The sequence below is a fragment of the Hypomesus transpacificus genome, chromosome 17 (genome assembly GCF_021917145.1).
Source record: "Hypomesus transpacificus isolate Combined female chromosome 17, fHypTra1, whole genome shotgun sequence".
NCBI classification, from domain to species: domain Eukaryota; kingdom Metazoa; phylum Chordata; class Actinopteri; order Osmeriformes; family Osmeridae; genus Hypomesus; species Hypomesus transpacificus.
Window position 1 is genome coordinate 5,375,918 of NC_061076.1, and position 25,732 is coordinate 5,401,649.

At 45.6% G+C, this 25,732-nt stretch overlaps 2 protein-coding genes across 4 annotated transcripts in view; both read left to right on the forward strand.

Moving 5' to 3' along the window:
• The first annotated feature begins 757 nt into the window (after positions 1–757).
• usp36 (ubiquitin specific peptidase 36) lies at positions 758–15,244 on the forward strand. 2 transcript variants are annotated; one of them, XM_047038344.1, is made up of 19 exons: positions 758–867; positions 4,903–5,168; positions 5,389–5,610; positions 5,834–5,944; positions 7,716–7,818; positions 7,948–8,015; positions 8,139–8,209; positions 8,297–8,379; positions 8,488–8,740; positions 8,877–8,977; positions 9,077–9,215; positions 9,322–9,690; positions 9,860–10,081; positions 10,561–10,679; positions 10,886–11,638; positions 11,796–12,016; positions 12,260–12,445; positions 12,621–12,736; positions 12,929–15,244. In XM_047038344.1, the coding sequence occupies exons 2-19, from the start codon at positions 4,916–4,918 to the stop codon at positions 13,058–13,060; spliced, it is 3,522 nt and encodes a 1,173-aa protein (XP_046894300.1). In that variant the 5' UTR covers positions 758–867; positions 4,903–4,915; the 3' UTR covers positions 13,061–15,244. The 2 variants fall into 2 exon arrangements, with proteins under 2 accessions (XP_046894300.1, XP_046894299.1); XM_047038343.1 differs by having other exon boundaries at positions 781–877.
• Positions 15,245–15,377: 133 nt separating this feature from the next.
• Positions 15,378–25,732, forward strand: part of cyth1a (cytohesin 1a) — a 38,985-nt gene continuing 28,630 nt past the window's right edge. Inside the window, exon 1 of one of the 2 annotated variants that reach the window (XM_047038986.1) lies at positions 15,378–15,640. In XM_047038986.1, coding sequence (XP_046894942.1) covers positions 15,622–15,640 — 19 coding nt within the window. In that variant the 5' untranslated portion in view covers positions 15,378–15,621. Of the gene's footprint in view, positions 15,641–20,079; positions 20,477–25,732 lie in introns of those variants that run through there. The other variant, XM_047038984.1, reaches the window with a different exon arrangement.

Sequence of the window (25,732 nt, forward strand, 5' to 3'; positions counted from 1 at the left end):
TTTTTTTTCTTCTTGAATCAATTAAAATTGTATGTTATTTTAAGAGAATTGCAAAAAAAAATTACAGTAAATAAAAGTGTTGGAAGAAAATTCTGCCTGTTTATGTTTGCATGTGCACCATGATAGCTTCCACATTCTTTTACTCCTTCATTCCTGCTTTTTGTGGTAACAGTGGTCTTATATAGCCAGCCAACGGTGTCAGAAATACAGTATTAATCACTGCCTAAAACGTGCATTTCACACCAAAAGATATAAAGCAAGCGCGCCATCCTTCGGAGTACATGGGCGATTGCACCAACACTGTAGGACCGCCCTGCATTATGGTCAGTCCATGGGGACAGTGCACAGACACAGATTTATGTTTTTCTAAGGAATGTGTGCAATGATTTAAAGAAAGAAAATCATTTTACTAAATGGTAAATATTGGTATATATGAGTAAAAAAAACGTTTATCATTTTGGCATGCAATAAAATGAATCAAAGACATATGATGGCAATGCGAGAGGTAATGTCAACATGATATTATGTAAGTCTTACTTGTAAGTCTTACATAATGAGTTGAAGACTTAATAGACCAGCATTGGATACAGTTCACAATGTAATCCAAAATGTTCGAATGGTCTTCTGAACGAGATTTGCTTCTTCAGCAGTGCGGAGGATTGGACACCTATTGGCTGTGCACGTGAGAGAATGAATTGTGTACTATTGGCTCGGCATCTGATTGGCTTCACAATTCTGTCTTTCACTTTTGCTCACGCCCCTTCTCATAATGCAGCATGGGCGAAAGAATGTAACAAAATGACGGAACTGTAGCTGAGCAGAGCGATATCGCCTACCAGTAAATTGTTTCGTATGTTTGAACGAAAGGTGAGTTTCGGTGAGTAAGAATAGATATGACGATTGGCAAATTAATGGACAAAATGTCCCATTGTATTAATAATGTAATTTAAGTGCGGCAAATTTGAGGTTTGGTAGCTATCTACAATCTATTTCGCTAGCTAACTAGCTCGCTAACCTCATTGCAGCACATCAAGACGACGCTTTTGCCACGTTAGCTAGTAAAGTAGCTACAAAATTAGCTTTCGGAACAGTATGCGAATAATGTAAACAGCCAGCTATTATTCTTATTGAGCTAACTATTATAAATAGCACATATAATCTTGTGGTCTGAAGCTAATGTCAGTCTATAATGTACCACATACAGTACTTATTATTAGTTAGCAGTTTGCGAATCAAAACCCACTGTCACTGCCACCACCAAACAGCATGTTGTTGGCGACTCACGAGCTAACCTCCCGTGACTCACATTGCACTCATAGCGGCCGCGTGGGGAGTGAGTACATGCACTTACCTGGTTGTCTATCTAGTTTGCAACGTGTTGACATTTACAAAACGTTTAACACTGGCAAATCTGTCTAATAGGTCACCGTTAAGCTATTGTCAGACAATACAGCCAAAGTGAAGAGCAGTACTTTATTGGGAATTGACTAACGTTAGCAACGTAGCCTTTTGACTTGCTTGTAAACACACTACTGCTGGCTAGTTGCTACTATCCTAGCTAGTAGTAGGGCTGTCTATGGCTAAGCTGCAATAACTAGCTACCTACCTTGATCACATCCCAGGCCAGAGCATGGGACACGGTTCAGACATGGTTCACGGCAGTGTTATTATCAGCTAACGTAAGTAGCTAGGCTAGCTGGATGCGTAGCTATCAAATAATGAATATATAGTTGTATTGCAATATTTTTTTGTAATACAGTTTTTGCAAAGTCTTTGAGCAGTCACATGTTTTGTCAAGTGGCCATTTACGTAAAACCCGCTTAGCTATGAGGTACATACTAACCATTTAACTAGATTTAGTGTGGTGTACCATTCATTGGTCATAGCCTTTGAGATGGATGTCTAGATCCACGAGTTGTGGTGTGTGGACAACTGGCCAAATCAACCAAAAGCTTACTTTGTTCCTACATTCCTGTTAACTGTGGGTGTTACTTTGTTCCATCGCATACCAACGCTGGAGTTTCTTTAATATAACTAGCTAAATTTACACTACCAAATGCACGTGTACCCCTAGGCATGGATGGGTTCCCGTCTATTAAACATTTGTGTTTAATACATGAATGAGATTCTACAGTCTTGCAACACATTAGTGTACTGTCACTTATGTAGTGGTTCATTTACAGTGTAATGTTTGTTAAATGAGAGGGAGTGGTTGATGGTTTCAAAGTATAAACTACATGTTTCATCAAGTATTATTAGGCAGTGATTTTAAATCATATAAAACAGGTATACTATTAGGGATATTTAAACAGGTATACTCTTAGGGATGTTTAACAAAACTATATCGTTTTGTTAAACATCCCTAAGAGTATACCTGTTTAAATAAGTATGTGGCTTGGTAAATTGCCCAATTTTAATGCATCATTGTCCATTTTACTTTTGTTTGTATTCATTAGATTAATTTGATGTATTATTAGATCCTTGTAAACAATCCAATTCATGGAAAAGAAGGAAATCATTTTTTTAAATTAATCTTTATGTTAAGTAGTCCATGAGTCAATACTTGATAGGTTTAAATTAGTCAATAGTACAGGCCCCTCTTGGGTTCGGGCTTATGTGTAAACTACACATGTGGTCATCCTATTGCGTCACTGCAGTCAGCTGTGCCACTTCCCTTGAGCTATGTCATCCTTTAATTGTATCAACATCGCCACATGAAGGTTAGTGTGCCCTTGTTGTGTACGCGATGCATGTGCAGCCCTCCCTCCCACCCTTACTACGTCACTGTCCACGCTCCCAAGTGAGGCTCTGATGCTCTCCCCTCTGATTTTTGGAGTATAAATTGTTTATGTGGCGTGTGTGTATGTGGGTTTCAGTTCTTTGGAGCTTTTGATAGCTTTGAAGCCTTTCCGATACCTTTTTTTTTAAAGGCTTTAGTCAATATGCTTAGCCTAATGCATGTTATGAACCTACATTTGTGGACAATGTCTGCCTTTTGGAGAAAATTGTATTTCACTCAGACAATATAGGTCTATGTTACTGCACTGATTCAAACTATTTAATTGTTTTTGGATTTGGCTATTTGCAATGAATTTTGTGATAACTGAGTTTGAGGCAGACACAAAATAATATTTGTGACTACACAGTCATCGTTTTTCATTGAACCCTGTCTGCCAGCAGGCTACCACACACATCGGAAATGACACCTCAGTCGTCATTCACAGGCCAAATGGCTGACACAAGCAGCGGTGGTTGTGGAAACGTGAACCCTGTTATCTGCACAGACAGCGCACTTTTGTTGAGGGGCCTACTGTTAAAGGGACAGTACAGTATAACCACCCTCTTGTTTCCAAACCATCCTTGTACAGGAGTTTAGTAGCCCAGTCTTTTCTCTTCTATTTTCTACTGTTGTAGATCTGAAGCCAATTCCTGGGCCTACAACTGAGTAATTAGAGTGAGGCTACAGGAAGGGATTTGAGTACAGGGCTGCAACTAAAGATTATTTTAATAATCGATAAATATGTTGATTCTTTTTTCGATTAATTGATGAATCGGATTAAAAAACAAAGCATTAATTTCCAACCCTTTATTCAAAAACAGAACTGACAGTGCAAATTCACAGTGCAAAATCCTCAGAATGTGCACAAACAGGCACACAATTTTTAATAAAGTTATATAAATATTAGCGTGGATTTAATGCTATGTTCCAAGATGAGCAATTTATTTGGGTTTTGTTTAAAACTTTATTGAAAATTGAAAGGTTGTGGAAGTAAGCCATACTTAAATTAGAATAATCTGGTGCATATTTAAGATTTGTTGACACAATTTAAAAAAAAGTTAAGATTTGCGAGGATTAAGCTATTTTCAAAGATTAGGGATTTTCTATCATTTTATTTGAAACTTCATCAAAAAAGTAAAGGTTGTGAAAGTATGCCAGACATTGTTAAGATACTCTGGTGTCTGTTTGAGGTTTTATATTCCCAAAAATATGATAAGTCTACATTTTCAAAATGGTATGGGTTGTTTTCACCCGGTCCCTAACGCGATGCTGCAAAGTAGCGTCTCCCGAATGTGAGACGAATGTCTAATATGAAACTAACTTCACCTCGGTCAATTAACACACTGTTTCGATGTATTTAGTGTGAAATGCTCCCACACCTTGGATGACTTGGGTCGTACTAATTTCTCTGCCTCCGCCATGTGTTTCAGAACAACGTTACTCAACAACGTCTCTCCGATGGCCTTTCCTCTACCTCTGCTCCGTGCTCAACTAAACTTTTTTTTTTTCATACTCAAACATCTTCGCGAAATATTGAGTGGCGTAATAATCGCGCGACACAACAAATCGATAATGAAATTCGTTGCCTACGCTTTTAATAATCGATTTAATCGACTCGTTGTTGCAGCCCTATTTGAGTACATTAACCAGTATGACAGAAAGTTCTTCATGTGTGGATACAGAAGAGCGGCGATGAAGAGATTGATTGCTCTAGGCAAAGAACATGAGTCTGATCTGGCAGATACAACAGCTGTGCCCTCCCTCCGACCGACCGACCGACCGAGCTCACACACACACTCCCACTCCCACACATTGTGCCTGCTTGTCTCTGTTGCATAACTGCAGGGACAGGTGCGAAGTCCCCAACCTGGCTCCTCAGTTGCACTTACTGTTCCTGTGGTATGGTCAGCTCCATGTCTTCACAGCACTGGGCCCGGGCGCATACAGTAAACTGTTATACAAAACACAAATAACCTCAACTGTTAATTCTTCATCGTGGATAAAGGGTTATTTCAGGAGAATCTGAGTCTGGGGTTCACAGAAACGGATCATTACAAATGCGTTTAAATCAGCAAGGTCTGACAAATGGCAAATGAAGTGGATGTTTTCTGTCTGATCCACAGTGATGCACCAACTATGCCGATAGTGGACAAACTCAAGGAGGCCCTGAAACCTGGACGAAAGGACTCCAGCGATGAAGGCGACCTCAACAAACTGCTGGCCTCTTCTGCCAAGAAGGTTCTTCTGCAGAAGATTGAGTTTGAGCCTGCCAGCAAGGGCTTCTCTTACCAGCTGGACAGCCTGAAGACCAAGTATGTGATCCTCAACCCCAGAATTGAGGGCGCCTCAGGACACAGGGCCCTAGAACCTGCCCAGATCAAGCGGCAAGGTACAGTGCCTTTACCCTGCTCAAATGTTTACAACAAATAATCAGTAGGCTGGCGTGTATGGGTTTAGGCGTTCTCGTAAGCACAGACGAATGATTATGTAGGCATTCGAGCCATATGGGATTTAGGTCAGATTGCTAAGAAACGCATGAAGAGCATGATCAAAAAATAATTATTCCACTTGTTAAAAACTGCAAATGAATTTGGAACTTCTTTTGACAGTGTCTGAGAATGTGATTGGAGGCCAGGGTGACGGGATCCCAGCCCCTCAGAAGATGCTGTTTCCTGGGAACAGGCTGTCTATGAGATGGGAGCGTGTTTACAGAGTGGGAGCCGGCCTCCACAACCTGGGCAACACCTGCTTCCTCAACTCTACGGTGCAGTGTCTCACCTATACGCCTCCCCTGGCCAACTACCTTCTCTCTAAGGAGCACAGCCGTGCCTGTGAGTAGAGAGTGCGAGCGAGAGAGAGAGTACTTATGTTGACAGGCTAACTAATTTGTCCCGCATTGAGATTTACACAAAGTATAGCTATCAATAATTCCACTGGCAGCAGTTGAATACCGGTGCCAAGTGAGTTCTGCCTTCCTCAGATTTACTGTTTGAGTTGTGACCCTTCAGTGATTGTCCAACTTATCCAATGCTCAATGATTCCTGTGTGTTACAGGCCACCAGTCAGGTTTCTGTATGATGTGTGTAATGCAGAACCACATCATCCAAGCCTTTGCCAACACGGGCAACGCCATCAAGCCTGTCTCCTTCATCAGAGACCTGAAGAGTAAGAACGTCTTCACCACAGCAGATCGTAGAGCCCATTTCATTTGGGGTGTTTTATTATGAAACGGGCCATGGTGCAAATCCAAAAGAAATACAAATTAATACAGTTTTTTAAGTTGTTATCGTCAGCATGACGATAAGAATGACTATTAGTAGCCCTGAAGGCCACAATAGGCTCCCAGCAGAGGTGACTAGCCGAGAGCCTCCAGTGATGAAGTATTGAGCTGTCAGGGTAGCCAGTGACTGCAGCAGTGCCTTGCGGTGCGTTCACACTTCAGCGGAGCGGGGGGTCGGCTTCCAATTCATTTTCAATTAAACCGGGCGTTGACGCTCGCGTAGGGCATTGTGGGAAGGCGATCGGAGCGTTACAAGTTGGATTTTCTCAATTTTATGTAAATGAAGAGCGTGAAAACGCTATCGTTGGCCAATCGGATTGGTTTGTTGTAACGTAGCAACCGTTGGTAATGGTAACCATTTTCTAGGTTTCAAGATGTAGGAGAAACTTAGCTATCGTATATGTGTCTACACACCCAGTCTTGTTTTATACGCCTCTGTACGATTTTAAAGAGACCTTAACAAAAAATACATACCTGGCGCAGGGTTGCCGAGGTTGTCGGTATCCGTGGAGTGTTAAATTCAGTCTCGTCACATTAGCTACCTACATAGCTCTAACTTTCATCTGTGCTAGCTACATACTACAGTAGTCTAGCTAGTCTAGTTCACCCAGCACACGACTGAAGTTCAACGTTGAAATGCTGGTTGGCAGACACTCGCTAGCCATACAGTAAATGTGTAGTGGCCATAACCTAGCGAATGTTACTGGAAAAATGTATGAAGTGCTGTACTATAACCTAGTTGACAAGATCATGCAACATCTAGTCAGCGTATCTGATTCCTTGCATCATGCTGTGTAAAAGCTGTATTTTGATCGAGACAGGAGCACCTATATTTATATCAATAATGATTGATATTGTAAGTGCATGAACCCAAGTCTGCACACTTGTCCATGACACCGTTTTACACAAACTACAACAGTGACTTTAGAGAACTACAACTCTGTATTAACTTTTCTAATACGCCCCCGAGCGTGATGCACTGTGGGAAGGCCAGCGGTGCAGAGCGTTACAAAACGCTGCAGTGTGAACGCACCGTTAGAGGAGCTGCAGGGCCCACTGCTGCTGTGAGCCCCCCCCCCCGGTCCGACATACTGCTCCCACACCCCTATCACGGCCTTACCCCTCCCATTCTCCCTACCCCTCTTTTCCCTAATGTATGACTGCAATACCCTCTCCCCTCTCTTGGGTTCACCTCCCCCTTTCCCGCCTCCCTCCTTTGCCCTCTCGGTCTCCTTGTGACTGCGGAGGGGACAGGGAGTAGCAGCATTAGCACAAAACCATAGACGCAGTAAGACTAACAGTCCACTCTGCTGACACTTTTTAAATTGTACTTACTACAAGAGATATCCTTGTCAGAAGGGGAAAACAAATTATATATATATATATATTTCCTCTTGATTTCTGGATGCATTTTGTCTCTTGTTCAGGGCCGACCACCCCCTCTCATTCTGTGGTGGTTGGGGCCTCTGTAAGCAGGTCATACGTATACCTTTGTCTTCCTCCTTGCTCTCAGGGAGGGTGGGGGTCGGGCGGGAGTAGGTATGTAGGTAATCGTGATTAGTTAATTGTTAGGTTATTAGCTTAAGTATTGTGTCAGAAGGTGTCGTGTGTTAGAGACAGCCAAGGTAACCTCAGTGCCATCGTGTGTTCCTGCAGAAATCGCCAGACATTTTCGCTTCGGGAGCCAGGAGGACGCCCATGAATTCTTGCGCTACACCATCGATGCCATGCAGAAAGCCTGTCTGAATGGCTACCCCAAGTAAGCTTGCCCTGATGCACGTGAATGTGGGTTTGCGAGCCGTCAGAAGGGGTCCGAGGTCTCGTGTCTCGTGGGGTTACGTAAGGACTGACTTCTCCTGTCGGGTCTCCTTTCCCCCTCTGCCTGCAGGTTAGACAGGCAGACACAGGCCACCACCTTGGTCCACCAGATCTTCGGAGGTTATCTCAGGTCGCGAGGTACGTCACCCACTATTTACTGCAATACATGCTGTTTTGAATGATGCCCCAAAACATTTTTTCCACTTAAAACCGGAGGATCATAATCCCCCCCCCCCCCCCCCCCTACACTCTCTCTTTCAGTCAAGTGTTCCATTTGCAAAAGTGTGTCAGACACTTACGACCCTTACCTGGATATTGCTGTTGAGATTCGGGTAAGTCCTCCCATCGTCGTACACTTGGCTCCAGTCTGTTAGCTTTGACCGCATGTGTTGATTGGTGTTCTGTATGGTCTCTTTCAGCAAGCAGCAAACATCGTGCGAGCTCTCGAACTGTTTGTCAAGCCTGATGTTCTTAGTGGAGAGAATGCTTACATGTGTGCCAAGTACGTAAAGTAGATCCAACACATCCATTTTGACGGCGCACACAAATGACATAGCAGGCTTCGGATTTTAATTCACATTCACTCCTCCACCCCCACCCCCCCTGTAAGGTGTAAGAAGAAGGTGCCGGCAACCAAACGCTTCACGGTCCATCGGACGTCCAACGTGCTGACCGTCTCTCTCAAGAGGTTCGCTAACTTCAGTGGAGGGAAGATTACCAAGGACGTGGGCTACCCCGAGTTCCTGAACATCCGGCCCTACATGTCTCAGAGCTCCGGGGACCCAGTCATGTACGGCCTCTACGCCGTCCTGGTGCATTCTGGGTACAGCTGCCACGCCGGCCACTACTACTGTTATGTCAAGGTAAGGAATAGATTGAGGCACTCCTTGAGATTGTTGTTGTTGGAAGTTCTGAAGGCTGCTACTTCTGCAATGCTCTTTTTCTTTATTAATGTCCCATTGTTTTGCTGAAAGGCCTTTGTTGTCTTTGCTCTTTTAGGCTAGTAATGGGCAATGGTACCAGATGAATGACTCCATGGTCCATTCTAGCAACATCAAAGTAGTACTTAACCAGCAGGCTTATGTCCTCTTTTACCTAAGGTAAGATCTCGTCACTGTGGACACAGTCTGGTTATTCAACTCCCATCTATCATTCGGAACTTACCCCCCCCCCCCCCCCCCAACCTCTCTGTGTCTTAGGCTTGGGGACACCAAGAAGAACGTGGATGGGCAAATCACAAAGCAGGGAATGATGCATTCGGGGAAGAACAGCATGTCATCTGAGCCACTGAGAAAGACCAACCTGAATGGGCCCCTCTCCTCCCCACAGGTCACCAAGGTATGGGGCCTCATGGCAGGAACAGCCATCCATTTTCTCAGTGCCTTTGGAACATAATAAATCTAATCTTCTGACGTTTTCTTTTTCCATTTTTTAACCACCATAGAAGCTGGAACCGGCCCAGCTGCGCAAAATCCAGTCCATGGACGGGGGTTTGGGTGTTCCTATATCGAGAAATGGTGTCAGCATTCAGCAGCCCAAGCTGTCCAATGGTATATCTTCTGCTTACGGCCCCCCCAAAGTACCGGGGGGTCCCACCATGATCGAGGAGCCCTTCAAAAAGCTGAAGAAGCCCTTCCCCCAGAGCCAGGCCCCGAGCCAGGCGCAGTCCCGCTGCAGCACCCCTGCCATCTCCAACGGCGTGGCGAGGTCTGACGGAGGGAGGCACAGTGGGAACGAGGGCAGGGGCATGGCAGCATCTACCTCACTCAAGTCCCTGTCAGACTCGTCCTCAGCGGAAGCCTCTGACTCCAAGGTACACGCACACACACAAACCTACGCTTACAGACGCACACAGACTCACACATGCACTAAGTCGCACACACACACACCCAAACTCGCGCGCACACACAAAACACAGGACACAAAGTATTTGATGTGGGTATATTATTGGAATAGAACAATACGCCTGCTATTCTTGTCAGGATTCTATTGGTCCTAAAAGTGCTCCGGTCGGAGAGACCTCCACCGCTCCCAGGACCGGTTCCAACGGCATGGCCTCCCCAGCCAAGAGTGCCGACCGGCTGGGCACAGAGGAGCAGAAGACTGTCAAGCTAAAACCCCCGGCCCTTAACAACATCTCATCAGAAGCCACCAGCACCATGTCCCCCCCACCCGCCAAGAAACTGGCTCTGTCAGCCAAGAAGGTGAGCCGGCTAGTGGGGTTGTGGGTCTGCGCTTCTCCTCTTGTCATGTGTTTGCTGCCTGCTGCCTGTCCTTCACCCTGGTCCCTTAGTTGTAAGCGCGCTTCCAAAACATGCCTCCAGAAAGCAGTAGGGCACATGCAGTAGTAGTTTGGATCTGCTTTAGTCAGCTGTGGGTGCTCCGACAATCCGCCATTGTCCCTGTACTCCTTAATGCACACCGGAGCGCCGTCTTTTAGAATTTCTTTGTCTTCTTTTATTTTGGTTTTCAGTTTCAGTTCTTTTCTTCTAACCATTTCTAATACTTCTCTGTCATAACCTCTCCTCTTTTTGTTCTCCTCCCATCATTTTTCTCCCTTCCGTCTTTCAATGATTTTCCTCCTTATTTGACCCCCCCCCCCCCCCCCCCCCCCCTCCTTTTTGTCTTGACCATGGCAATTTTTTTTAGACCACCAAGTTTTTATTTATGTCGATAACTGCAGGCCAGTCGCAGCCGGACTCAGAGCAGCACTGATGCTCCGCCACGCCAGCCACCAAGTGACCCCACGCACCCAGCTCAACTTCACACTCTCACCTCCGCTTCACCCACCCAAACCCCCAGGTAGGACCACACAGAGAAACACACTCCACCAACATCTTACTAGTGCAGCCACGCCCGCTGTGAGACACACACACACACACACACAACAAAACTCTCCACCCACAGCCCAGATACAACGTGAGATTAGTGGACGCGAATGCTGCACTGTCTGGCTGCATGCGGTTTCCTGAATGTTGTCCGCCTGTTCCTCCTCCTCCTCCTCCCAGGGCTGGCCCATTCCATTCATCCAAACTGCAGTCTCCACCCACAGCCCCCACCCACTCAGGCCTCCCACTCAAACACCAGAGTCCAGAGAAACAGTCCCCCGTCTCCGCCATGCAAAAACCAAACTCCAACTCCTCTCCCAAAACCAACGGGCTTCACTGCCCGTCTCCAAAGCCCCCCAGAGCCAGCCTCCCGGAGCCAGGCCTGAGAAGCCCCCCAGGGCACGCCGACGACACCACCTCCCCTCCGCCAAAAAAGAAGAAGAGGAAGAAACGCCGGCGTTCCGAGATGGAGGAAGAGCCAGCCAGCGCCCCTGAACCCCTGCAGGTCGAGCCTGCCAGCGAGAAGAAGAGGAAGAAAAGGAAGAAAAAGAGACGGAGGGAGGAGGAGGAGAGTGGAGACGGATCCTCCATCAAGAGGGAGTGCGTGCAGTCCCATCTGGAACCCCTTACCCAGGAAGAGGACTGGTGCCAGGGCGGGGCCTGGAGCCTCAAACCTCCAGGCCCGGAGCAGGCCCAGCCGCAAGCCCAGCCGCAGGCCCAGCCGCAGGCCCAGCCGCAGGCCCAGCCGCAGGCCCAGGCCCAGCCTGTGGACGCTCCGGCCCCAGCGTCCCCTGCGAAGGCCCCGCTGGTCCCTCTGCAGCCTCAGGGAGCACAGGGGTCTGATGCCACGTCGGGTTTGAAGAGGAGGAAGAAGAAGAAAAGGAAAAAGAATCGACCGGAGGACACCGCATCAGCATGTTTAGTTCCAGGAAGGTCAGATGAAATCTTGCGTCATGAATCATAACGTCATAAAATGCTGATTTGTTAGTCTTCAGTAGACTGACTAGCCTGACGTGTTGTATTTTCTCTTGTATTTTTGGGGTTGTAAACTCAACAGACCCGATACTAAATGTTGCCAATGTATTCACAGCATTGCAGGGAGAAAGCACGCAGTCGCGGAGCACGACGCCGGAGAGTCTGTGGAGCCGAAGAGAAAGCAGAGGAGGAAGAAGCGGAGGCTAAAAGAGGAGCCCAGCCTGTGGGAGGAGAGCAGGCGCCCAGCGGACCACCCCAGCACGGAGCCCCAGGCTGCAGAGACCTCTCCTGCAGAGAAGACCGTGGAGACTGCCAAGAGCAGCAGAGCCGGGACAGGTTGGTGCTACAACACACACACACGCGCTCCTCTCAAACCTACTCAGGCTGCAGGGAAATAGGATGGACTCCAGTTGCCGTGCCATGTGAAACTTGCCGTCTCACCCCTCTCCCCGAATAATATCCTTGGACAACATTTGACAAATGTCCTGATTATGGATATTGGTACAGGGGGGATCTGTTTCTCCTGCCCTCTGAGCTGGTGTTGTCGTGCAGTTTTGACTCTCTCCCCTCTTGGTCCAGCTTCAGTGGTGGTGTGGGACAGCCAGGTGAAGGAGGGCTACAGGCGATCCCAGGGCCCTGCGGACGAGCATGAGGGGAGCAAGGACACGCCCCGCCCTGCCCCCCTGGCCTGGGACGGTAACAAGAGCAGCAGCGTGGTGGAGGAGCTCCTGAAGAACTCTGCAGACAAGGCCTACGGAGCCCAAGGTGAGAACACAGACCAGGGGTCCCGGCTCGCGTAGAACCATCGGGAGAGGAAACGATGACGGGTCCTGCACCTTTTTGAAGTTGACTTTTTTGGTTCTGCCAAATGCTGTCGAATAACTGAAGGATTGGTGGCCGTCGCCTGTGGAGTTTTGCTGACCTGATTGTGTGTCTCTAGTCCTCAGCTGGGAAGGAGAGGCCTCTGCCACTAGTAGGGATGCCATAGAGGATGCCCGCAATGCCAAATATGACACGGTGATCGATGAGTGGGACGAGGATTTTGACAGTGGAAAGGTGAGCGGGCGTCTTTATTGTTGTGCTTCGGTATCTTGAGGAACCAATGTCATTCAAGTAGCATCGCAAGCCCTCTTCTGTGTTGTCCTTGTCAGGCAAGCGAGATGTAGCGCAAGTATTCCCAACACATTCTGTCACTATTCCAACCCCGTTTCTTAACCCACATTGTTGTGCTTGGAATGGATGAACCAGGTGAAGAAGATGAAGAAGTATAAAAGAGAGAAGTGGAGGAGTGGCAACAGCTTCCAGATGATCCAGGACAGGAAGAGCATGTGGTCCGTCACTCCGGGGGGGAAGAGGAGCTGCTTTGGGTTCCGCCGCTGACGCGTTCCAACCGCATCGGTCACATGACGACACCGTCGTGGTCAAATGGTGTTTTAGCTGATAAGCCCCCCCCCCCCCCCCCCCCCCCCCAAGCCCCCCTCCCCCTCAAGGGGAGAGGAGATATGTTAGTGAGAAGGACTCACTCATGAACATGAGATGCGGCCATTTCCACCAACATTAGGGTCACCGACACATTGGTGAATAACACTGTAAATGGCAATAACGGTACAAAGCCGAATCCATAGACTGCCCTCAATACAACTTCTTACTATTTAACCCCAATTTTAATAATGAATAATACAGGAAACAGTACTGGAAAACCTCTAGGATTCTAACTTGTACATCCTGGAAATGTCCTTTGTATCAATTTGATGTGCCCTGAAAGCATATTTGTGTCAGAGATTAAATACAATGATATAACCGTCACCTACCTTGCCGAACACTGCACTAAGCTGCTGTTCAGTCGAACTTAAACCCCCCCTATAATGATGCCAGCGTATGCCCCTGGTTCCTTGTTGATCATTCGTAGAGGTTAATGGGACGCATGTGCAGACCCTTCATGGAGACCTGTTGATATTCACATTTGGCCTTTTTGTTTGTAAGGACCTGTTTTACCATACTGATATTAATCCAAACCACCCTGCTTCTAAAAATGTATATCTCCCAATCAAGAAAGGGCCCACCAGAACTGTCCAACCAGTTTTATCTTTTTTTTTTTTTTCTTTTTACAAACCATTGACAAATTGTATTTGAGGTTTGATTCTAATGTTTTAGTTTTTATGCCTTTTTTTGGTTTGTATTTTATTTAGCCACCATGCTTCCTGGTATTTATTCAGGATCCATTTTGGCGGCAACTGTTTAAACCCAATTGGACATATCACTGCTTCATTTGCTTGCTTATCCATTTGCTTTTGTGTCTGCTGAAACAGTTTAAGTCAGTGACCTACCTTTAAGTGCAAGTGGGAGGGTTGGGGTGACCAGTTTGAGTCTATGTAAAATGTCATCTTTGATCTTTTGATAACTGGCATGTTCTCAGTGCAGCTACCTTATTGATGTCTGCTGCTTCTCATCTGTCACCTGAACTCTAATCCTGTACCATATCACACCACTGTATGTGTCATTATTTAAAGCACATTATTAATGTATCGTCAATACATTATTGTTCATTGTTAGGCATGTTTCTTTTATTAATTACTGGCCTTAACAGTTACTTTTGTGTTTCACTCAAATAAAACAGGTTCCATTGCCCTCTGTCAACACATTGTTTTAGATTGAGGGAGTTCTATGCTATTGCTGGATCGTTTTCCCCTAATCTGAACTCTATGCAATACTTTTGACAGTCCAACTGGTCACCTGGAACTGGGGTGTGCCTCAGGAACGCGGTCATTCAAGAACTCAGCCACCTCTCTGTCCCAACCATACCCCTCCCATGTCTGACCCCCACTCTTCCCCCGGACCCAGATTCATACCATGTCCATTTGTACCCTGTAGGTTTTATACCAGTGTGTCAGGGGGAAACAAACAAGGGATCTTCTTCCATTCACCTGGGCACACATGCTGTATGTAGATATTCGAGTCATTATACAAGATGCTTTGCCAATGTAGAAGATTGTACAGTCCACCTTGTGCTCCCTGTGTCCCCTGTCATTGCTGTACAGTCACCTTCTCGTTACTTTCATTCTAGAGATGTTGCCTTGAATTGGCTTTAAAAAGCATAGGATAATATGTTATGAATATATTAATTTAAAGAAAAACTCACAAATCTTTAATGTGCTAATATTCACATACAATTGGTTGTGTTTAAGGGTTGGTGAATTGTAAACTAGAAAACCTATCTGCAGATGTTTCTTCATGTGTGTGTATGCAAGACATGCCGTTAGTTTTTTTCTGTGAGACCTTAACTATGTTACTGTAGTGTCATACAGTACAGGAATATGGTATCGACCTATTCTAGTTCCATAGAAAGTGTTAATGTTGACTGTGAATTATATTGTTCAATTCTCAAGGAAACATACGCAGGAGAACATAATAGCGGTGTGAATGAATGAATGGCCCAAAACGTTTGCATCGATGTTTCAATTTTGCACCTCTTTTTCTGACCAAGGAGACATTTCATAATGGAGAGGACTCTTGCAAATACATAACGTGATTATACAAGTGCAATAAAGTTGTGACTTTTGTGAACATACATGGTGGCGGTGTCTTTTTCACATTGTACGTCTTAATTAATATAGATAGTTCCAGTTTTGTCACAAGTTCACAGAAAATAAAGTTAAACCTCGTGACTCATATCTGAAAGGCGGGGCTATGTTTGCCGTCTGGAAGATCAGGAAGGGATGGACAGACGCATCTCTAACCTACTGCTGTATCTTATTAACTAACAATTTCACGTAAAATGACCGAATTTGACGTTCAATAGAGAAAGTGCGATACCTCTGAGGTTGTACTACGACCAGGCGGACTCGCCGGACAAGCGTGGGTGGAAGAAACACATTGGGTGCAGGCAGGTACTTCGCAGAGGAAAACCCACCACACTAGGCTAAGCCTGCAGCAACGTCAGGATGGATGGAGAGAATTACGGTGGGTCGTTTACGATAACGAGATTCAACATAATTTGGTACCTTATTAGGACTACAATCTGCCGTGTGCCGGTTTGTTGCTATACATAAACGTTCTAATGAGAATTGTCAAAGCGTTGGTTCTCTTAAAGGCAAGATGACTATAATAATCGCAGAATAGTGATTTGTCCGTTTTTACTATTGGCGGAAGTTCTCTGGTCTTCTTACCTGATCAGCAGGTAGGCTATAGAATAGCTCTTGTGGAAATCTTAAAATGGAAAATAGACACAATTATGGACAGTCAAGCTGTATCAACGGCGTGATTATATATGAAACATTCTCAGAATAAACTCAATGATCGGTGACATATACATTACTAGGTATTGACTAATGAAGCATATTCACTTTACTGAAAAACATATATTTTAAGTTTGTTTATTGTAAAAAAAATTATATATATAATTATTGGGCGCATCTGAGACTTTGTATAACATATAGACAGAATATGCAGGCACCAGATACTGTAAACAGGACCATAATGGGAACAGATACCATTAGAGAAATGACTGATACATAGACTAAATGACATCATGTGGGCTTCATGGTCATCCTTCATGATGTCATGCTACAGCCTTGGCCCAATGGCTCCTGATTATGATGGAGGTTTCATCTAAATTATTTATCTGTTAGCTGGCTGAGTGCTTAATGTATCTCAAAATAGACCATGCAGCAATGGCCTCCTTGGAAGATATCATCTGAAGCTTTATTCAAATGGTGCGGCCTGGTGCTGGTGAAATGATGTCACTTTCTGTACTTTCAGTCTTATACACAGAATCACTGTTGTCTGCAGTCACATTTTCACACTTGGAGCCCGTTTTGAGTTCTTTGGAATCACCTTCATAGCTTTATCATGCCTATAATATAGCATATGGTTGCATGTCAAGAGTAAGATTGAGGACTACATAGTGATATAGTCAGCATGTTCATGACACACTCATTCAGTGACGCTCACAACACAAACAGGGAGTTGTGAGTCATTTGAGGGTAAGTGACTATTCAGTATAGCTGAAACCTTGTAAGGTCAAAGGTATTGTTCAATTGTCGAGATATTGTCCACATGTGTGGGTGTCCCTAGTGGGAGAGAGGAAAGGAGAGAGAACCAGGAGAGTTAGAGTTATACTAGCCTACTAAAACCTTCATCTCTACTTTCTTACCCTGCTCTAATGTTGTTGTGGTCGATACTCTCAGCCAGTCCAGCCTGAGCTCTCGAAGCAAACAGAGGTTGTGTTGGGTGTGGTTACTTGGCTTGAATTACATAATGACAGAGAGCTGTAGAGCGTCAACAGATCTATTCTTTGTTCAATATGAAATTGTGCTACCTCTGTGCTTTGGGTTTCGATTGCTTCGTTTATGATTCTGTGCACATGGAGGAGGAAGTACAATGACAGCGGCCTGGTTTGTACACATGCTGTTTTTCTTAGGTGTGATAGCAGGTGCATGTGGTCGCTGCGGTTATGGCAGTTAGATTGCAGATTATTTTTTCTTCTCATACTGGCAATATACATATCTGCAATCTTTCCTTATTTGCAAAAAAAGACAAGGGTGGACATGAGTGGTTCCTTGTTGTTGTTAGGTTACTATCTTGACCACCAGGCCTTGGACTCCTTTGATAAGATAGGTCTTTGTTGGCAGCTCTGTATTAGTCCCTCTGCCCTCACACCAGAAACACTGAGACTGAAATCATAGAAGCGACCACGTGCCAAATCCCTGTACAGCATCTAGCCACATCCTGTGGTAAAAAAAACAAAAAAAAAACATGCAAATGAAAACGAGATGAGTTTCATCTGAACGGATGTGAAAGGATCGCATGGGTGCGTCCGTATGAAACTGGATGCGTCAGTACCCACTGTAAGCATTCAGTCTGAACATCACTGCCCCCTATCATCCAGCTGCCCTCTCCTGCTTGGTGTTGGTGGTTGTTAGTCAGGATGGAGGGGGTGCCACATCAGGCCGCTGTGCCTGTGTGGGTGTTCCGCCAACACTGTTCTGTGCAGCTAACAAGGATCTCTAGCTGGCTGAGGAATCTCTGACAGCTTCCAGATAGCATCACTCTCCATTCAGTTGTTGTGTGCTTGATTTCAGACTAGCCTGGGACACTTTTACGAGTTTGCTGTATTGAAATGTATTAACTATGGATCTTTCAAGGCTTGTTTTTGTGTCACCCACAGATTCATCTGCTCATTGAGGGACACTAATTGAGGAAGTACACACATTCTCAACATGTGTCAGCACTACAGAGTTCAATTGATTTCAAGATGATGTCTTACCTTTAACATCCACTGGGTGGCAGAGTTTTATCACAATAAACAGGAATGACTTTCAGTACAGCAGAAGCGAAAAAGGTAACTTTGTAGAACACTTCATCAGTCAAAATAAATGACTTATAGGCCTGATAACAAAAGATGCTGATTGTTTGGGACAGCTCAGTCAGTGAGAGTTGTGTGGTACGACATTTGATGCACGATGCGAGAAGATCTGTATCGCTCAGCTGTTTTTGTTCTGGCTTCAAGGCCATGCTTCCAAGAAGCACAGTTCTGTTCCTCTCTGAAACCTTCAAAATCGTGCATACTTAAGCAGGTGTCTGTTTGCGTGTGTGCGTGTGCGGATGAGCGGACTTCTATGGTATGTTTGCGTACTGTATATGTACCAGTGTTCTGTATGCAGTATGAATGTATATGAGATCAGCAGCAGTGTAAGAATGAGCTCAAACAATGCACCAGCTTTATGCTTCCCTTTCCTCAATTAATCATTGTGACTGGTGGGTATAAATGGCTGCTGTTGAAATGGGGTGTGTGAGTCCTCGAGTGTAATAGTGGTATGGGCATTGCTTACTACAATCACTCATGGGGGTCTATTTCAGACTTAATGAGGTTGTATCCATCATCATTAACCGAAGCAATTTGGCTTCATTAGCTTCATTAGGACACATATATACTTTGGAGAGAGTGACACATGCCCATTACTAGATGTCGAACTCACACACAGAGCCGACAACCTATGGTTTTAGCATCCAAGCCCTCCGCCCACCAGTTTTCCGTCTCATGCTCCCTTGCAGGTGCCGGCAGGAAGTTTCTGTCAGAAAAGCTTGTTCTTCTGCAAAGAGCCACCACAGAACACAGCTGAGGAGGCAATTTCTTGTATTTTTCCGAAAGGAAACCAAAGCAAAGCAGAAGCCACATTTGTGCTGACTGGCCCATGCTGTGTGTCACAGTTTGTCCTGTGACAGTCTTGTTCCTCTGGACGACATGCAGCTGCAGCTGACTGAGGGGGGTCTTAGATAACGGTCTGACCCTTCAGCTCGTGTCTCATCTGTCCCCGGCTCACCTCTCTTGACACGGGGGCCGGGGTGGGAGCTCTGGGCTCGGAGCTGCCACCACATACCCCTCCTCCCCACCCTCTCTGTCCCAGCTGTGCCCCCTGGTCCTCCTCACTAATTGTCGCTTTGCTCAGTCAGAGTCACAGAGCTCTCCCTGCTCTGAGGGGCTCTGTCTCATAAGCCGACGAGAAGAGACCGGTGCAGAATGACACAGAGAGATAGATATTGTTGTTAATGAGCAATCTTGGCAGGCCGTGTGACTGACAGCTGGACAGGTCCACGGTGACAGGTGAATGGAGTCCATTTTCATGGTGTTTGGGATGCTTAGAATTTCATTTCTGGGGGGGAATGAAAAGGAAATCCAATATTGATTTGTGAATAACTGTAAGGGTGAAATAGAATAACATAATCAAAACAAATGCTTCACTGACTCCCATTCGGGAATAACTCATTTCTGTAACTTGTTGCCAAGCAACAATGAAATCTTGATTTGTACATACACAAGGCTTCAGACGGTAAACTAGAGGATGAAGAGAGGGCGGACAGAACTCACACTGCTATTGAACAATGTGTCATGTTGTTGCGTTAGTTTCTCACTGCAAATGCCCACATATGAATACTCAAGCTCTTCACTCATCTTGTTTTCTGATATTATCATTTCAATTTGGACTGTTTTTAATAGCTTTTGTCTGCATGAATACATTCAAAACAATGTTAAAGACAGTATGCGGTTTAGTCGCTCGGTTGCACTGCTAACAATCATAATATTGCGTGTGTGCCTCTGTGAGAGAGTGTGTGTGTGTGTGTTTGTTGAATGAGGAGGCAAATGGGAGTATAATTTGCCTCTAAGGTGTGCTAATCTGTTCTCATGGACACAGCCTGAGAAAATGGTTGTGTGCAATCTGTTAGGTCTAAGAATATCTTGCAGAGTTAATGTGCAAAGTAACAAGAGAGCGAGAGAGAGAGAGAGAGGGGAGGGGTGGAGGACATCAACGAAAAAGAGGGAAGCACAAACAGAGTGAGAGGAGAAGTCGAGAGAGAGCGCAAAAAGGGGAAGGAGAAAGCAGTAGGGACTTCCAGACAGTGAAGAAGAAGACTAAGATCTGAGAGAGAGAGAGGAGAGAGAAGGGGAGAGAGGAGCGGACTACTTTAACAGTGTGACACACACCAGGTCCAGATGAGGAATTCTTCTATGGATGGACGGGCAGGCTGAGACATACTGTACAAGGAGTGGAGCAGCTCACACACATACACACACACACACACACGCACACACACACGCACGCACACAGGGAGCCTGGACCTCCTCTCTACACCTATCCTGAACCATAGAGACTGAGGACACACGCACAATCCCACACACGTTCTAAATCCCACTCACACACAGATCCTCTGAAAGTGGAGCTATGGGAAGCGTCAGTGAGCTTTGTGTGTCCAGTTTCCAGGCGTTTCTGTGCCCCACTGTGAAGGCCCCACCTACAGGTAAGGACAAGTGACAAAGGTAACCTACTCTGTGGCTGTTGTCAGACAGTCTGTGGGGCTGCTCTGCTGGTGTACTTGAGCTCTGTGCAAAAAGAAATATGGAGAAATATAAGAATTCCTACTAGAAGTATAAAACATTCTGTAGGCTTGTAGAACTCATGTTGACCTAGTTGTGGATATTAATCATCTGTAATGGGTAATTCGGACATATTGGGTTATCGTCTACATCGGTTCTGTGTTGAGAATCCTGTTTGCGGATAATGTACGTTTGAATCGTTACTCATACATTCTGTTACATGTTAGGCTACTAGGCCACTAACAGGAAAAACAACAACATTATATGGTATCCAAACGTTGTGTGTATATGTGTGTGTGGATTATCCAGTAACGTGTGGTCTGCACAGTAACAACACTCACAGATATAGGGAGAGCTTGTTTGATCTGACTAACTAATCAGGGCTGGATTAAGCCATAACTCCTCGACTCAATTCAAAGTGGGAGTGGAGTGATTCCTGCTAATGCTATTACTGAGTAGATCCCATACATACCCCCCCCCCCCCCCGTACACACACACACACACACACACCCATACACACAAACCCATCCACACACGCCTCTGTTTCACCATATCCACAGAACCCACATCATCCATGTTAGCTTGCGAGTGTAGGTCTCACAGAGGTTGATTCAGACTTTCCATGGCTTCATTCTAAGACACTGTCCACAGCGACTTGTCAGCAGTGCATTTGTACACCGACAATGTCATTTCCTCTAACCCTAATGAACCCTAACCCAGCTGTGACATTTCATCAGGAAGACACCCTTGTATGCCAGACAGCTCATTCTTCTCTCGAATGAAGTGCTGCTTCCCAGTCAACAAAGGGCAAGGCAATGTTTACCATGGATCATCTCCTGAACCCAGATTAGCTTAACTTCTACCTGTAATTAAAGGCTAAGAAGACAAGCACACAGTAGAGGGTAGGAAGGACACAGGCCCTGCCTCTGAACCTAGATATCAGGGAGTTATATCATCCATACCCTGTTGATGTTAGACACTGCCTTCATTTACCAACAAAGACACATGAGAACCTCATCATTTATTACTGTGAGTGAGAAGGGAGCAGTGGATTTTTTTCCTGCCACATGGGGAGAGAGTGCCGTAGGGAATGCGTGCTGTTGAGCATAATAATTTGGGACTGTTAGCTAGCAGTTGTTGTTGTTTGTGGTGTGTTGTTACAGCGCCAGGACTGTGGTCTCCGAGTTTCCTGTTAGCTGTCTGCGCGCGGTCGTGCTGTCAGGGTGATAGTCAGGAGCTTCCACACCTGAGTCAGCAGCAGGGTACTGTGTGAAGACAAGAAACATTTTAGAAAAGGGGAAAGTAGAAGTCTAAACTGGAAATGCAATTTGCTGTGCAAGCTGTGTTGAGGTCCTTGTTGTCACAGTGACGTGTCATGATGACGTGGTCGTGCTGTACTTGGGATTGACTCGGCCGAGGCTGGGCCTGTGCTGACTGAAGGTTTGGGAGAGCAAAGTAGTCATGTCTACAGGCTTCAGACCAGCCAGGAAGCAGAACCATGGACTCTGCCTTTACATCACCTGCCAGGGAAGCATCCACTCTGCATAAACTGAGCTGTCAGCACCAGAGCTGGTGACTGACCGTGTGTGTACATGTGTGGTGTGTGTGAGAGGAGGGGGGGTTACATTAGTTATTATCGGATAGGATGACTCATGCAATGGGTGGACAGGAATCTCGAATGATATCACCACCGACCACTCACCCCAGCTGTATGAAGTCAGCTGCAGCACCACACAGTACATGTCCAAAGGGGAAGGATGCATTGTTAAGTATTCATTATCCAGGTTATTTATTTTTATCCATGAGTTTATCCTGTTTCTTGGCCTGGATAACATACACAGTCCACAGACGGCCCAGTTCTGACGTCAAAACCTATTTCAGTTACAACTGAAACTTAAAATGTTTCTAACAGGAGGGATGTGACTCATTCTGTCCACAACTGACAAGTCTACCACTGGATCCAAACAGTTTAAAAGTGGGGTTGAATGATAACGAGCAGTTTCATATCAGGGTAATTGGAGACCGCTTGTGGTGCTCTGAGGCAGGTGTGAGGGCCTAATAGCTGCCCGGTGTGTTGGTGTCTCCTGTGGGTTCTACTGAGCACGGAGCCAGAGACAGCTGGGCAGACAGGGGTGGCTCTTACCTCCAGTTCTGGGAATACAGAACCTTCTATGTCAGCAGCTTATAGCAGCATATACTTGGCCTACTTGCTAAATCAGCTCATTGTAAAGGACTGTACCAGGAAGTAGCTTGAGAGGAAGGATAATCCTATCTACTGATTTGGCTTCAGGTTTTTTTTTTTTTGGGGGGGGGGGGCTTGAGCAGATGGAAACTTGAGCAGGTGTGGTATCTGTGGATGGTTGAATGTGTCATATCTATTAGCTATTCAAACTTTTTTGTTGTTGAAGACTACAACAAAGTCAAATATAGGTTGCATATTTCACATACCCTCTGTTTACCGGTGCACAAGGAAATGATCTGGTGTGAAGTCTCAGATGCTGTGCTGCCATACCTATGGAAGACTGAGGGACTCTGTTGTGACAGACAGACAGACAGACAGACAGACAGACAGACAGACAGACAGACAGACAGACAGACAGACAGACAGACAGACAGACAGACAGACAGACTGACAGACTGACAGACTGCGTGCGATTTCTGAGGCTGTCAGATGCTGAGCCAGACAGAACGTGTCTGCCAGCCCCTTTACAGAGAGGGGGATGAGGGAATCCAAACAGAAGCACATGGATTCCACAAAGCCCAGGTCTTCAAAGGCAAGATGTCTGTTTGGTGGAGCTCCCTTTTCTCCAAATGCCTCCTTTTTATTTATGAGGAATGAAATAGCAGGCAACTTTTATCACGGCTTCTGCTATCATGCAATAGTGTACACATAGACGGTGTTAGAATACTTAGAGCCAATAAGGTAAGTACAAAGACAGTATAGAAATGAGAAAAAACAACCTTCCCAGTACAGGTATTGAGAGAGCGGACTAGACCATGTACTGTATACATGATTAGCCTATGTCGTGACTTCCAGACACATCCCCATGGATCTATGTTATCCACAGAGCGGGTTGAGCTATGATGTCTGGAGGGATGAGAGATGAGAGAGGTGGAGACCGACAAAAAAGACTGCGCCGTTGTGTGATGTGTGTACAAGGAAGCTTCAAGGCTGTAATGGAAGCCTCAGCAGCAGAAGCAGTATTTTCTATCTGAGGCTCCAGTGGTGTAGTCTGGAGCTAACTGAAGCACCAGTGGTGTAGTCTGGAGCTAACTGAAGCACCAGTGGTGTAGTCTGGAGCTAACTGAAGCACCAGTGGTGTAGTCTGGAGCTAACTGAAGCACCAGTGGTCATAGCCCGGGGTAGGGGTACGTCAATGAGTGACCCGAACCCAAGCTGGTCTCCAGCAGAACTGCTTAGTCAGGAGGTGCCTGCATTTCACGCTCGCTATTCAGGGCTTTGATCAGCGAGGTCATGGACACACTGAAGCTTTTGACTGCCTAGTACCCTGCATTCTGTTGCCCTCTCTCTCCCTCTCTCTCCCTCGCCTTCTCTCTTTTTCCCTCGCCTTCTCTCTCTCTCCCTTGCCTTCTCTCTCTCTCTCTCTCTCTCTCTCTCTCTCTCTCTCTCTCTCTCTCTCTCTCTCTCTCTCTCTCTCTCTCTCTCTCTCTCTCTCTCTCTCTCTCTCTCTCTCTCTCTCTCCTCCCTCCCTCGCCCTCTTGTTTATGCATGTAGTGCATGTGTGCTTGAGTACCACACAGCACCACGAGTCTAGGTTCCTAATGAGCACAATATTGGGTGTGTTATATCATGGTTGGGCTAGCTGACTAAACCCAATTACCCCTCATTGCCAGAAACATGGTTGGATAATCAGTGAATCCGTCCTCAGGCATCAGCACTACTAAACCGGAGATACTGTTTGTTTGTCTCCTGTTTTGTTTTATTCTCTCTCTCTCTCTCTCTCTCTCTCTCGCTGTATGTCTCTCTTTCTCGTGCTCTTGCTCTCTTATTTTCTGTTGTTTCTCTCTCTGTTTCACTCCGTTTCTCTATCACCTTCTTTAGCACCCATGCATGAACACATTTCATGAGTTGACGGTCAAATGTAGTTCTATTATATGAGTCATGATAGTAATGGAGCAATTACGCAGGCGTTCACCCAGTCTGCAAAGAAAATTACAGCAGCTTTTGGTTTGAATGCTCAGTTTAAGGAGAGCCTGTGAAAGCCAGTCGTCACCTTGGATCTTAAACGGCACAACTGCATTGTGTAATCAGACATGTTGCAGTTTGCAGTTGGTCTAGAAGGGTAAATGTATGGGAGAGCTACACTGGTAAATGCTTGACTTCACATATCTCTCTCTCTCTCTCTCTCTCTCTCTCTCTCTGCTCTCCCTCTTTTTCTTTCTGTACTCAGACTCTTTCCTCATGTTCTTCCTTCTCTGTGTTGCCTGAGGGTACATTCAAGGTTAATATCAGTTTATTTCTAGTACCAGAACTCAAGCCTCATAGACGACCAGCTAAAAGATGAAAGATAGCCCAGTTGTAGCTGAGTGAATGAGGTACATTTGGAAAATAAATACATATGAGGCCATTATGTAAATAGATCCATATCCTCCCCCTACCTTCAGGAATCATGACTGTGCTCACCCCCATTATTGTTAATCTGGCTAGATTTATGACTCTTCCTTAAAGAACCATATTCAAATTGTATTGATACAATTTGTGTAGGCTTGGGAACTGTAGTACATGCACGTCACCTGCAGATGTCACTTCACTACCATGTATAATCTGCTGGTTAGAGACATGCACATTCGGTTTCCTGAGGGGCCGTGTTCAGTAGTTTACAATCCAAGATCCAGTGGATCACATTTCGAAAAGTTGCTTTTTGTTCCATCCATTTCTGTCTGACAATTTCACAACTGTCACAGTATGATTCCATGCTGTTCAGTGCCGAGTTAGTCAGTGACCAGTATGTCGCCATGCTCAGATGAGGTGTGGGAGCTGGCCTGTTGTGTCAAGAGGCCTGACTAACTCCTATGACGTGAGAACAATGCTCTTCATGCTGGATCAGTCTTTTGCTCCCTTTAAGCCCATAATCTTCTGGCCTCAGAGCCAGGTCAATCAGCCTAAGCTCTTTCACAATGGGACATGGCTGTGTTACTGTTTGTATCAGGCAAGGCAG

What these genes read in the sequence shown, in the direction of transcription:
- usp36 (XM_047038344.1), top strand. Translation starts at nt 4,916, where the DNA reads ATGCCGATAGTGGACAAACTCAAGGAGGCCCTGAAACCTGGACGAAAG. An exon ending in AATGCTTACATGTGTGCCAA is followed by an intron (nt 8,380 to 8,487) that starts GTACGTAAAGTA and finishes CCCCCCTGTAAG; the next exon opens with GTGTAAGAAGAAGGTGCCGG. An exon ending in GAGCAGCAGAGCCGGGACAG is followed by an intron (nt 12,017 to 12,259) that starts GTTGGTGCTACA and finishes CTCTTGGTCCAG; the next exon opens with CTTCAGTGGTGGTGTGGGAC.